At 38.1% G+C, this 15,267-nt stretch overlaps 1 protein-coding gene across 1 annotated transcript; it reads left to right on the top strand.

Annotated features, from left to right (window-relative positions):
* The first annotated feature begins 7,881 nt into the window (after positions 1-7,881).
* On the top strand, positions 7,882-15,267 carry LOC145772622 (microtubule-associated tyrosine carboxypeptidase 1-like). The gene is made up of 7 exons (XM_082584487.1): positions 7,882-8,593; positions 9,726-10,050; positions 11,070-11,182; positions 11,560-11,723; positions 12,595-12,730; positions 12,938-13,107; positions 13,755-15,267. Exons 1-7 carry the CDS (start codon positions 7,932-7,934, stop codon positions 14,030-14,032), a joined length of 1,848 nt encoding a protein of 615 aa, XP_082440613.1. The 5' UTR covers positions 7,882-7,931; the 3' UTR covers positions 14,033-15,267.

The raw sequence follows: 15,267 nt of genomic DNA, 5'->3' as shown, positions 1-15,267 counted from the left end.
TTTGCTAAGAGTGGCGTTGGGCGTCGTATCTGGTGGGTAGTTGGATGGTTCACCCATTTACAAGTGTGCAGCAGTGAGGGTGACACCTCCGTGATCACGTGACGAACAGTGTTGTCACGTGATCATAAGACCAGCCTTCCCGTTGCAGAAACATTTTGGTTTATTTTGTTTTTGACGCAAATTGATGAGTAACCCTAATTTATTCATCAAAAGAACACAAAGGTGACATTAAAACAAAAAAAATTTAATAAGGAGGCTTTGTTAAAGGTTGGCACATGATCATCGATTTTAACAAGGCAAATGTTGCTATAATGGGAAAAAAATGTGTTTTTTTTTACTGCTTTTTGTTCTCTTCTAAAATCTTAGCCTCTCATTATATTTTCTGGTTTTCGTAAGCAACTCTTTTTTTCCAAAAAGCATACATTTATTCTTTGTTAAAATCGAAGATCATGTCCTGACCTTCACCCTGTGAAACAATCATACGGTCTATTAATGTGGTCAGTTCAGTTGTTTTTATTTCTGACCATATCAAAAACAATACACGTCAACAGGCCCGGATTTAGGGGGGAGCAAAGGGTGCAGTTGCCCCGAGCCCCCTGACGTGGAAAAATGTGATTTTGTGTTATTATAATTATTTTCTCAGCCTTTGAAGTTTCTGCAAAACGCCTCCTTTTTCTTTCAAGGTTAATTTTTAGTCACAAGGTGGTGACTGAGCTAGGCTTAAAGGCATTAGCGGTGTGTGTGACTTTTAAGTAACCTTGTAAAGTTTACCGCGCCGATGGCGCGAAAAACTTTTTTGCACGGAGCCCCCCATCAGTTAAACACGACCTTGGACATAGTTAGTAATAGTTTTTCGGGCCAAAAGTGCGAAAAAAAATTTTGCACGGGGGGCCCCCCGATCTAAAAGTGCTCCGGGCCCCCCATCAGCTAAACCCGGCCCTGCACGTCAACATAGCAAAGGTCGAAAAAAAGGTAGAAGAGACAAATAGCGAACGTTAAAACGTGCTTGTGACCGAAGTAAGTTATTGAGTTGAAAGAAATCTTCGGCACGGTCGCAACACCTTCAGAAAAATTTAAGATAGAAAGGGAAATAAAAGAAAATGTTACAAACAAAAATAATAAAACAGCCAATAATTTTATCGCTTTAGCTGATATTTTTAAGAATTGTATAAATAAACATTTGCTATGGAGATCTGCCATGGTGCGTTATCAAAAGTGCTGATGGTCGTGAGGGGAACACACCATGATGCGTTAGCCAAGACCTACTTTAAAGACGGTCTTGGTTTAGCTCATAGGAAAGCAGGCAAAGAAATCCTATCACAGGCAAAGCCATTTCAAGCGCAACGCACCAGGCCTTGCACGACTAACAAAATAGTTACAACTTGGCGACACGAAACAATGACGAAAACAACATCATCATCCTGCGGAAATCCAATTATACCCAGGGAAGTTATGTCTTGCAGATATCAAGCGTGCTTTGATATAAAGTTACGTCGAAAAAGCGATAATTATAAGAAAGTCCTAGAAAATATCAGCAAGAATCTGAAACAAACGCGATAGTTGAACGTTGTCTCATTGCAAAGGTTTGGCACCGATTGCAACACCTTCGGAAAAATTTGAACATAAAAAAACAGGTAGGCTAAGTTTTCTGACTAAAAAAGTAAGTAGGCCTACCGGCAGTGTAGTTGTTGTGGCGGCACCTTGTCCACTCCAGTGTGTTAATAATAATTGGTGAGGAGTTGCAACTTGAAAAGTTTAGTTTTTAACGTACGACGTGTAGCAGTCACATTGTAGCGATCAAATATTACGTAAAATTAGTTTCCCTTGGTTTAACTAGTGAGCCAATTTAACTCGTGTGTAATTTCCTAAAGATTCTTTAAACTTCCGTGTAAAACGTTTCCGAGATAACTGAAAAAGGGTACAGACAGAGAATAACACAGGTTCGCATTCGCCCTTTTGGACAAGAGACTGGAGAAAAGGAACGTTAAATAAACTGTGCGTTTTGCGTGTTAATAATTGGACTTGTCAAATGTATTAATTTATGATATTGTTTCTTTATAGTTTACCGTACACTACTGTAGAATTCTTAAGTTCATTTCGTTAGATTAGGCTATACCTACAAAGTTATGAACACTTCTTGATAACTTTAGCAATAGCCTATAATTTCAGCTACAATTATGTGGAAAAAGTTATTGTAGTCAGATAGTTAGACTAGACCAGGGATGTCCAATCTACGGGCCGCACTGCGGCCCGCCTGACATTTTTGTGCGGCCCGCTAATCATTTTCACTCCAAGTAGTATTTTGAACTTTGAATCTTAGATCTAATTAAAATGTTCCAGTCAGTTTTTAGTGGCGTAGTAATAGTAGTTTATAGTATGGGAGCAACAGGATTATAAGTCCGATAGCTCAGTAGAGCAGCCACCTTAAAAAAATTTCAATTGTTACCCGAAATAAAACAGTTCATGGAGAAAAAGAAACAAAATGTGAACTTGATAGAAAAGGAAGAATGGTTGAATGATTTGTCTTTCTTAGTTGACATCACAGAAATGTTAGCTGAGCTCAATTTGCATTTACAACATAGCATCTTTTCACATATAAACTAGGTGGGCAATTGCCCACCTAGTCCCTTTGCTTGCCCCCCTAGCCCTTTCTTTGCCTACCTAGTTTAAAACTAGGTGGGCAATTTTTAAGACTTAATTTTTGTTTAAGTTAGATCCAAGTTAAAGAATGAACAGCTAAATGGAAAGCTTCAGCATACATTTAGAACTTATCAGCCTACCTTTGACTTTACTTATAATATCCTTCAAGCAGATTAATTATTATCAATTTGTGTTGTGAGTACCTCATATTTTGTGTGAGATTCTAAATGTCCGAATTACCGAAGTTTGTTTCCTGATTTTCATTAAAATAAAATACCATCAGCTCTTTAGAATCATATAATTCTGCAAAGATTCAACTCATTGTACTATCTTAGCAGCTGTGTTTCATATACTGTATTATCATCGTTGTTTCTTTTATGGCTATTATCATAGTCGTTTCTTTTTACTTTAGTACAAGAGAGCTCTGCAACTAAATGTCGCTAGATTAAATTTTATTAGATTACACAGGCCAACAAAAAAGATAAAAAATTTTGTGTCTGCAATGTAAGATGTGATTTGGGGTATATTGAGGCTGCTGATTTCAAAAATCACAGATTTTACCCATCACATCAAGTTTTTGAGATTTTTGCGTGATATTTTTTCATAATTTTGGCTTTTTAGCCGAATTTTCTCTTACTGTTACCGTTTTGTAAAGACCTTATGAGCCAATAGTGTTTGAAAATTTGTCATAATCATGGAAATGATTTTATTTTGTAACATTTGGAGATGTAAAAAAAAAAACAGAGAGAGACTGTTCACCAGGCATTTGGTAATAAAATTAATTTGCGTTCTTCTGGTGACTATTTACTAGGTTACCTCGTGATGTTCAAGATGATAACTAGCTTTTGTATTTCCGACGTTTCGTCAGTCAGCACGACTGACTTTATCAAGGTGGCCAAAACAGGTTAACACAACCTGTTCAGCAACGATGGCACAACACAAAAACATACTGATAAAATGAATAGAGTAAAGCAGCAAGAATCAGAATTAAAACCGCATTTAGTTTAACCTCTAGGTATCTTGTGGCGTGTTTTAATTCTGATTCTTGCTGCTTTACTCTATTCATTTTATCAGTATGTTTTTGTGTTGTGCCATCGTTGCTGAACAGGTTGTGTTAACCTGTTTTAGCCACCTTGATAAAGTCAGTCGTGCTGACTGACGAAACGTCGGAAATACAAAAGCTAGTTATCATCTTGAACATCACGAGGTAACCTAGTAAATAGTCACCAGAAGAACGCAAATTAATTTTATTTGGAGATGTATGATGATACCATGACCATTGAGGTGACCGACCTATCTTCAGAAGGTACACTAGTCAGAAGACCCCTTAGCTAGATAGTCCACTGGTCAAAAAAGTCACATAGACCGTCTGGCTAGTGGACCATCTGTCTATGGTTGACCATTCAACTTATGTATCTTCTGAGAACTGTCCATAAACCACCCCTTACAGGCAGGGTTACGTTCACGTTGTCAGTACCACTCCACTTTTGATATATAACATCGGTTTTATCTTTTTTGCTGAACGTGGAGATTTAAGCTTATGTGAAACTTGTCTATAACTCATTCTTTTTTGAATTATCATGTATTCAGATTTTTTCATATTAGCAAGGTGTTAATTCTGTTTGTGGTGTGAATAAGTAGCAGGATGGCATCTTCAAGGAGAAAATGTGAAAATGACCCTGATGTTTTTCGTTACCCTATGTGGCAGTTATACTGTTCCTAACCAAAGGCAAACCATAACAAATTTTGTGAAACTAGCATATTTTGCATACTTCAAAATTCGCCTGGGTGATCAGGACAAATCATGGGCTCCACATACTGCATGTAAAGCTTGTGTGGAAAACCTAAGACGATAGATCAATGTAAATCCTAAATCAACTCACAACATTCACGAAAATTATGCAAGCGAAAGTTTGTCCCAGAGTAACGTTTCCCAAAACTGCATGTGAATTTCCTTTTTTCTGTAGAACTGAACCTATTTTTAAGTGTCTATTCTATTCAATTTCTACAATTTTATTTTTCTTTGCTGGCACAAACATATAGCGAATGACATTACAAACACACAACTGTAGCACCAACAAAAGGACAAAATGGAAAAATCAAAAGGTTTAAAATATGCATTGGAGATTTGCACAGCCACCAAACTTACTTCTTAACACGAAAAAAATAACAATGTAGCCTATACTCTTGTAAAAAAAAGAACATTGAACGTTTAGTGTTAGCAGATAAACTTTGAAGAATTGGGTTCAAGTTACCAGACGTCAATAAAATAAAAAAATAAAACAGGTCTTGAAATACCTCAATGTTTTCATTAATATTATATTTGTATGTCTTGTGTAGACTTTAGACTTTATCGTGATGAATTTAGACTTTATCGCAGACCTTGTTGACGAAAAAGGGTTCAAATTCCATGAAACGCCATAGTCTACCAATACAGATCAGGAGTCGATTTTACCAATTTTTACCAAAAAAGCATACAGATATCATGAAGTCCTGATGTGATACAAAAAATCTGATGTGATTTTTGAATTCAGCACCCAAAATATAGGCTACCCTAGAATGACATTTACTATGCTGACACAAAAAGTGTGTTGGCTTGTGTTATTAGGCTATTTATAAAATATTGTGGGCAGGGATGAATATAGGAATCAATTATGGGTCTCAAATGTTTAGTCTAGGTATAATCTGCCTTTTTACCCACAATTTGCCTGAGAAATCTACATTTTTAAGCTTGCATAGTTTACGCTCGGGAAAAATGCCCTTTTTCCCATTATTTACGCGCGAAAAGTGCCCTTTTTTTAAAATTTGCCCACCTAGTCCCAATTTGTGAAAAGATGCTATGATTTACAAGGGAAAGATCAGTTGTGTAGCCTACGTAGTTCAATGTTCGAGCGAATACGTAGCTTTCCCAGGAAATTTAAACTTTTCATAGCACAACTGAAAGCTGGCGCAATTGTATATTTTCGTAGTCTATCTGAAAGAGCTCAAAGACTGTTCTGTAAACTATGAAAAGTATGCTACGTTATGTGAATTACTGGTTTGCTTGCAGAATTGAAGATTTGCTTGAAGAATTTACAGTCAGATTTTCTGACTTCAAAAGATTGAAATTGAATTAAAATTATTCAGTGACCCAGTTTCATTTCAGTGTGATAAAGCGCCAACCGAATTCCAACTTGAACTGATTAAACTGCTAAGTTGAGAAAGTTTGAAAACTTTCTACAGAGAACACAGTCTTCCTTTATTTTATAAAGAATTACATTCATGTAATGAATTTTATAAATTAGCCTAGTTAGTTTGTCCAGAAAATTATTGTGCATGTAGGGCAGCAGTAAGCAGCACATGTTGTTGCGAGAAGTTATTTTCATCCATGAAAAACATAAAAAAATGCAGAAAGAAATAGACTGACCGACAAACATTTAGCAAACATCCTAAGAATCAAGACAACGTCCTTTAATGCAAACGTTGATAACATGTTAGCTGGAAAACAATGTCAAAAATATTGTAAAAATAAATTTTTGTTTCTTTCTATATGTGTGTTATCTCTTCCTATTTTCAAAGATGAAATTAATGGTTTTTAATTGTTCCTTTATGTACCCAGTTTTCTTGAAATTTAGTAGGTTCTGCGGCCCATTGAATTATTTCAAGTGACAATGCGGCCCACTATAATAAATAGTTGGACATCCCTGGACTGGACAGTCAGATAACATTAATTCACTTTCATTAAAATATAAACAATCATTATATCTAATATAACAAAGTATTACCACAAGGCACAACGTTATACCATCCAAGCACTGCAGACTGCAGCCATTGAACTGTGTTGCTATTAAGTGCTGTTTTCTATCTCGGAGTCCGTAGACAATGATGGATAATGTGGCGTACAGTCTGGTCCACAGACAACAATCAGAAACTTTACTTTGTCAAACTCGATAACCGGCCATGTCAGTGATTCAAAGCCTCTAAGAGTATGCGAAACTGCCATCAATAATCTATCAGAGGCCCAGAGGGCTTTCTTACTTTGATTGGTTTGAATCTTTATCTTCGGACTGACAAAGCCTTGATTGATTTTTCCTGGTAGTTTCGCATACTTGCAGAGGATTTTGACGCAGGGCCGGTCACCGAGATTGACAGAGTGAAGTTTCCTGATAGTTGAAGTGTTGTTGCCGGGAAATTATTCCATCCACTAGTTGCCGCTAAATGGAGAGCAGTCCTAAAATGCGTTGCTCAAGCGCACACCCCGAGAGCCGAACCAGCGCCGCTTGATCTTGAGTCCGACGCTTAACCACTGAGCTAACGGGCGGACATACTTTGAAGATAATCATTCGAAAGGACGTCGGTTCGACACCGCTGCAGAGCACGCGGATGTGTCTCAGCAAGACAATGGCACGCCAAACAATGGAAGCAGGGGAGTGGATGAAGTTACGGCCCTTTTTTGATTCCTGACGTGTTGCATTTGTGTCGCTGTGCAGCCTACTCTGTGTTTCCGCAATGGAGGCAAGACAGGATCATTATTTGCCAAAATGCCAACAATATATATTCATCCATGAAATTTTAGATTCGAAAAAATTATTTACTTTATGAAAAAACATACAACGTGTGTCTGCTTTTAGTTCCAAATTCGAGCATGAAAGTTGCAGCCACTGCTAGAAACGAATAGAAATGTACAATTGTTCTTGTGGAGTTAACGTTGTCTGATGTTGATACAATGTTTGACAATGGCGGTCTTTTATGGGAGCAAGTTGGCGGAGAGATAAATGCTTGAAGTCACAAAACAAAAGCAATTTGAAGCCAACTTGAACAATGCCATTTGTCCGAACAAAGGCGCTGTGCGACCAGCTTGTCATAATTGCTCGCCATTCAGCTGTTCTGAGGTCGGCTCGACTGAAACTGGTTTCTGTGTTTGTTGAACAAACAAATCAAAGACAAGGCAAAGAAGGAAATAGCTTTAACAACCAGTAGGCTGCTTTATTTGGTTTCGGGTTAGATAGAAAATGCTGAACTTATGGATCTATTAGATGTGGCTGACAAACTACATGAAAATTTGTTTATTGTTTAAATATTGCAGGGAGATGTTCTTGTTCGGTATTTATTAGCAATCTTGTGAAAGTTTGAGTCAAGTGTAGTCAGATTATTGATCGAAACTCAACACTTTTATATAGCGTTTGCGAGAGTTTAACACGCAGTATAGTAAAAACTAACATTGATACATTTGTATTTAGGTTGGTTTGGTTAGGTATAGGTTGTAACCTACGTATGGGTTTGTTTGCGTCATAATAGTCCATGTCAATCAAATGGGCATCAAACGTAGAAAAGAAAATGTAGGCAGGTTGACTGCATCAGGGCTGGGAACTACCCAAAGAAGAAGTTCCTTACCCCCTTTAGCTGACTTCCCCAGACGAAGTGCTTACATAACGCACAGGTTCGGGGAGACCAGAGACCTAGGAGAAGTACAGAAACTGCCCAGCATTGAATGTGAAGCGTCAAGTTTACAAAATTCTCCACGATCAAGGACGTTCTTCAATCAAGCTTGCGGTAGTCCTGCAGTGGAACAATCTATCGCTGATGATGACATTGCTATAAATGTTACTGAGCCGGGATTCGAAGAAGCTGAAGGTATCACACAGAGTGAGAGTCTAGGACAAATTTATAGCAATGAAAGAACACAAGAAATGTTTTTCTTAGACTATAAAGATTTAAATCAAATCCCGATGGGTCAGAACATTGACCTATGTGGGTGTGGTCGTAGGCCATGTACCCCCAGGGCTCATTCATTTCACGCACAAACCCCCAATGCCTCCAAACTGACCCAGTTACGCGTTGCTACCCCGCAAGGTCTCAACTTCACTATGAAGGGAAACCAGGCTAAATACCAACCCCGTCCTGTGATCACCCAGTGCATGTCGTCACGATCTGTGTCAAGTTCGAAAAGCCAAAGCAGGATTTTATCTCGAAGGTTAGTTTGAAAATTAATCTGGTGATTGTTGTAGTTTAGAATTTAATTCACGGACGTTTTTGTGACTTTAAGATGAGTTTTGTTTTAAAACGTCCATGTCTAAACGTCATTGCTCAATTTTTTTTTGTAGCAGCTTTTTATATAATATTGTCTAACTGTGATAAAACAGAAAACCTAAAATGATAAGTTGTACCATCGTAGCTTAAGACAGTACTTTCCATTGTTTCAAACAAAATATTCAAGCTTTTACAAAAAAAGTGAAATTTTATTTTGAAATTGAAACGTTTTCTTTACGTTTTTGCGTTAAAGCAAAACTGGCAAGAGTCTTTAAAACTTGTAATATTGCGTCACAACTTTCAAAAAATAAAACAATGTAAAATTTTAAACATTGAATCTTGAAAGAGTTCTGAACAAAATTATTTCGAAGTTATATACCAATCAATCAATCAATGGTTTATTTGCCAGGAACATTGTCGAAATATGCAAGTTGTATAGCCTACGCGCTACGCCCTACACAGTATAATATACAGTACACTGCAAAAATGGCACAAGTTTTTAAACTGACAAAGAGACAACGAAATGACCATACGGTCTAATGGTCAATTGCACCCTACAGAAATGATAATTTTGTTATTTCAGGCACAAAAAAAATGTAGCAGAAAGATACAAAAGTACAATATAGAAACGAAAGAGACACAAAACCTATGTCTTGTATTCGTTTTATTTTATTTCGAATGAAGCTTCTTCTATTATTTACTCTGGCAAATCAAATTCATTTGGGACAGTTTGATGCTCCAGAAAGTGGAGACTTAGTTTTTGCTATAATGTGAACCTACAAGCAATTTTGAAAATAACCTATGATTTAAATTTTTGCTGTCAACATTTTTGTTTATGACGTCACACACTAACTTTTCCCTATGCTGGAGTTCCAGAAATAAAAATATTCCAACTCTGAATACATTGCCAGACGTCGAGCCACTTGACAGCACTTGACCGCTCAAAACAGCCGCACTTGATTGAGAAAACCAAGGCATTTAAGTACGGTAGCCTACTTGATGGTTCGAGGCATTTCAAGGTGCAGTGTAATTGTTATTTTGACTTCTGTTAAACCAGATATTGTTAAAATTTTCAGGCCTCCATCTATAGACAATATGGTTTCAATGGAGGAGAGATTAGCTAGAAACGCCAAGGCTGATGCGGTCAGGCGCTCGAAGTCGGAGAGAAGATTGTCATCCGCTGGAAGAAGCAAGAAATCGAGCAGATTGAAAACGGCTGGAAGCAAACCGAAGAAAAATGTCTGTCTATTGACTTGCATTAAACCGAGCAATATAGAAACAGAAAAAGTTAAGTTTATGAAGTCCGGATATACTTATAATCCACAATTCAAGTATGAATATCCTGCCAGTTCGAATGTTCTGGGCCGCTACAGCAAAGCTTCAACTGAATACCTACCACAGGTAAGAGAAAGTTCATATTGAAGATACTCATATTGTTAAATGTTAATTCATATATCATATAAAAATCTTGAACTTGAAAAGCCATTTTGAAGTGCAGCAAAGTGTAGAATGTGTAGTTCAAAATATAATTTCGGCCATTTCAATCTGCAATCTGTGTAAACAAATCAAACAAGCTTTTCTGATATTTCGCAAACACGTAAAAATTTTCGAAAGACTTTGCTTTGTGCTATAACTAGAGAGGAGATTTGGAGAGGAGAACACATGACGAAACAACACGCGTTCTTGACTTGGCCAAGTAAAAAGGTTAATTTATTTTTAGAACAGTCCAATACTCCAAATGTATTTTGTTACACATGACTGTTCAACAACAGTTTACATAATAGCTATGGATTGTTTGCAACAGTCGCCGCGAGCCGATGTAGCGACGAAGTAGGAATGACATCTGTTCGATGGATATAAAATTACAGCCGCTTTGAATAAGGTTAATACGGCGCCGAAAGGTGAAAGTTGTTTATCACGAAATTGGATCATAGAAGGAAGCACGAACGCTGCGTCACGCTCTGGCGATATGGCGTTCATCGTAACGTTATTTTTTTCAAAAAAAAAAAACAAGCGTCACTTAGATTCCCTTATAAGAATGATTTGCAAACTAGACTGGCGAGGTCAGTGTTGCAATACGGTACCAAGCGAGTTTCGTTTTCCTGAAACTAGAACATTTATTTATTAAAAAGTGATACTATAGGCCTAACTCTAGTTTGTAAACAATTATGTGATCCTAACTCACACTAGGCTACATCTCGGCATTATGTTCATTTTTACTTCCATGCCTGACTCACTTCCTGCATTATTTCTTCAGCTAAAATATTCGATGATCAAAACGTGACATAGCCAACTTTCACACCTTTTCCTGCAATATGCACGATTGCACGTTTGTTTTAATTCTCCATCAACGATACGTGATCCGCCAACTTTAATTTCTTGTACATTGAACCTCACCATTATGTCTACTCAATTTTCAGGCCTTGGCCATCATGAAAAGGGTTCTCGAGCGTTACGGGAATTACGAGAAGTTCGAATGGGCCACTGGAGGGCAGGTTTTAACTAAGACACAGCTATGGACCACTGTCAAAAGGTGAGTACAATGTGGTTGAGGAAATAATTTAGTCCCGGTACCAATGAGATTCTTGGGAACCCAAATCACGACACTTTTTAGAAAAACGCACAAAAGAATACGCGGTGGTTTCTATAAGTTCCCAGGCCGCTAAATTCTGGGACCTGGTCCAAAAGTATTCTCTGGACCCTCCAATCAACGCTACTGGTGAGCAGGTTGGTCGAAGCCTGTGAGACCTTGGTTCGAATGTCGCCGCGTCACTATTGTTGCCACTTGTGAGTATCACGTTACAAGTCAGCAAACAAAATTTGTCTACACACATTGATTCGACGCTTTTAGATGTTGAATTAATGTAAAGAAGCGGATTTTACCAGCTGGATTCTTTCTTTGAAACCAAGGTACCTGGAGAAGGAGGGTTTCTATGGCGACGTGGTGGTGAACATAAGCAACGACCTGATAGCGCGGGCCGCTATGACCGTGACTGGGGGAAGGCCCACCCTTAGCATCCGGGAGAGCGCGGCAAAGAAACTCTGGGTTGAAGGACTGTTACGTCATGAAATCGGTTCGTACCTTTCGCTCTTTTTTACTTAATCTGCTAATTTTTTTTGGGTGGGGGGTTATTTTTATATAGCCTATTGTGCCAAGTAAAGAATAGAAATATTTTTTTTTTGACACAACCGCTATGGTTGCTGAAATATCTAATCAGTGCCTGGCAAAGCAATAACTAAAGTATGTAGCCCGTGAGCTTAATAATGAAATAAATTCTACCATCATTTCATTTGTCAACTTAATGCAGGCCTAATACCAGGCCCGGATTTAGGGGGGGGGCAGAGGGGGCAGTTGCCCCGGGCCCCCCGACTTTTGAAGGCCCCCCCTATGTGGAAAAAAATGTGATTTTGTGTTATTTTTTTCCTTTTGGCCTTTAAAGTTTCTGCAAAATGCTGTGCAGTACTGAAGTGATGCTACTGTAGACGTAGAGATGGTTTTTTTTGCACGGGGGCCCCCCGATGTAAAAGTGCCCCGGGCCCCCCATCAGCTAAATCCGGCCCTGCCTAATACCCTGCCTTGTAATCCATGTATGTTTAGTTGTTTCATGGCCATAGTTGTTTAGATCTCTTAATATTATAAATTTTCATTACGTACTGCAGTAAAGTAAACAGGTAACAAGCAAAACTAACGATTAGAATTTGAAAAATTTCAGTGTTGCCACAAATGCAGTGGTTCAAAACTTTCCCGGGTTTGGAATGCTCCCAGGAGCTCATTAACATTTTGTATATCTGTGCACAAAATTTGAAAAAAAATCATAAAAATTTGGGATCCGGATTCTTTTTTTTTAAAACAAGATCCAAATCCGATCCGGACCCGGTGAAAAATGGTAAGATCCGGGTCCGGTACACCTCTGATACTTTGTAAGATTTAATTGTGATTCATAGGCACTCACCATCTCCGTTTCCATAACAACAGGCAGCAAATATGGCACAACTCTAAAATACGCCGCCAGATGGGGCTAAAACCCGCCAACCCCACCGAAGAAGGACTTGCCAGCCTCCACAGCGTCCTCATGAGAAAGTCAGTTTAGTTGTTGATGGAATGTTTTACTTGAGCTTGTATACTTACTGAACACAAATTAATCCAAATGTTATTTCCATAATAACATTAATGGAAAACGGAACAAATTGCCAATATTGCTTTTATTCTTGCAGAAAATATTTTATGTCGGTCTACTACTTTACCAGCGTCGATAACACGTTCTATAGACATTCTTTATTTCCTCAGAGACCCGTCACTCTGGAGGTCCGCCATCTTGTACTACACTACACATAAAGCCTCTCAGATGTCGTTTTGTGATTTGTTCAAGGACCTTGGTCAATTTATGGACAACCCAGAGGTTAGGTGGGACTACTGCTTACGATGCAAGAGAGGACAGTTTGATACCTCCAAGCCTGGTAAGAAAGCTTTGAGTGAATTAGAGACTATGAGCTCCAAAATGGATCCTTTTAGACTGTTCAATTATTGTGCAACTTTTGAATTTTTGTGCCAGATGCAAAGCACGTAGTTGTACCTTCCAGTAATTGGAGGGAATAACCACGTAAGTCTCCCTTTCATTGAATACAATGCGCCAGCATCAGACAGTGGATTCCAAGCGAACATTCTACAATAGCACAAATCCGTTTTTGGCCTTATAATCTGTTTTAAAATCACAAGAATTCAAGAGATAGTCTGCTTCAATTCCCTTTTTAATGGTCCTTGTGTCATCAGCCCTTTGCAGCTTTCGATCTCCAGCACAGTACCGTATGCTAGGCGGTTGTCGCCGTTGTCTGCGTTAAACCATGGATGTGACTACTCACGTACTGCCAGTTTAGATCACATGAAGCACATTTGACAATAATTCTGACATGAATGAATTTTGTACAGTACTTTTTTATTAAACAATACGTAAGCTTGGAACAGATTAATTCAATGGATGATGGAGTAAGGGGGGTTAAAACTTCATTTTCAATGCTATTGAATAAAAAATGCTTTCTTAACCTAACTAAGATAATAATAAATGTTTATAACCTTAATGTTTTTCAAATAATTTTTTTTAATTCAGGATGCTTCAGCAAAGATCAAGTTTATTTGACTGGAATCCTTCAGCTTCTACAAATTCGCCATACTTTAGATTTCCATCTTCTATGTACCATGGGTAAAGTGTCCCATGAGGACATGGAGATGCTGAAACCACACTACAATCAGGAGAACACAAAAATCCCTGGATTTATGGAAGACTTGATTGCCTATCGGGAACGTCTGGATCACATTGTTGAAGTGAATGGCCTCGAAGATTGGTTGGAGGAGAATAAGAAAGTGACAGGGGATAGTGGAACCTAGCACATCCGAACCATTGGAAGGAAAGAGCACGACTGTAATGCAATTTTAGTGAAGGATGCTAGAGATACAAGTCAAGTTTTGACTTACTTTCTGATAGTAGTTGTACATACTAAAGGAATGGTGTCTACTTTGACACGTCTTAGTGAACAATTTTATGGAAAACCTGTTGGCCTTGAAAATATTGGAGTTGCAATGTTTCAAATCCGTAAGATCCAACTTTAAAAAAAGTTTGAAAAGACCCCTAAAATATAACTTCAAAATATCGGCAGCAATGGCGAGTGGTTAGCGCGTTGGGCTAACAGTCGAAAGCCTGCATGTTCGACTCCAGCCACCCGCACTTGCTGTTGTTTCTCTGGGCAAGAAACTTTACGATAATTGCCTCTACTTAGTGATCGATTTCGAGTAATGGGTAGTACCAAATTTAAGTCATAAGTAAAGTAGACAACCGGAAACAGACATTGCCGTCGGCTGCAGCGTGGGTCAGGTGTACGTCGGAAGGCGTACACCGATGCATAGCGCTCAAGTCCGCTTTTCCGCAATGCAGGATAAAGATAAACAAACAAAAAAAAATCTTTAAAGTTTAATTGGGATTGCCCTCTGCTTCATCTTATTGATTAGCCCATGATGAGATCAATGGCGTATGGCTCGTTCTCCATGGATTGTTAAACAGTAAAAGAAATGCCTTTTCATGCTTTCAGGGATTGGAAAGACGTACTCAAGTCTTTCCACTTGCAGCATCAGATTGAGAAACATATTTATGTTTTAGTTGAATTTTTCCTGAAGATAATTAAATCTATAATATGTTAATTGTTTGCTGGGCAGTTGTAATTGTTACGTCACTTCTCTGTATGTTCGGCTTGTTCCAGCACAGTACAGCCTGTCACTTTTACATTGACTCAACGTCTGCAGACAATAAATCAATGTAAAACTAACGGATTTTGCTGCATTGGAAGTCGGGCAATCTTGATTAAAAACTTTTACATTTTTTGAGCAAATAGCTGGGCCCCTAACAAATGATCTGAAATAATGTGCAAAAATCAGAAATTCTTTAGACCTGCTATGTTCTTTTAATATGTTTGACCTTAAAAACAAAATAGCATCTTCGATTGCTCTGCCCTCATTGCACTTATGCCTAATCTAGCCACTGTGATGTTAACATTTCAAAACTGATATTTTTTCGTCTAAACACGTAATATCTACGTTTGTGCACTGAACTTTAAATAAACTGATCTTTC

The sequence above is a fragment of the Aplidium turbinatum genome, chromosome 6 (genome assembly GCF_918807975.1).
Source record: "Aplidium turbinatum chromosome 6, kaAplTurb1.1, whole genome shotgun sequence".
Lineage (NCBI taxonomy): Eukaryota > Metazoa > Chordata > Ascidiacea > Aplousobranchia > Polyclinidae > Aplidium > Aplidium turbinatum.
The sequence above is the reverse complement of the archived record's forward strand: the minus strand, read 5'-3'. Positions and strand labels throughout refer to the sequence as shown.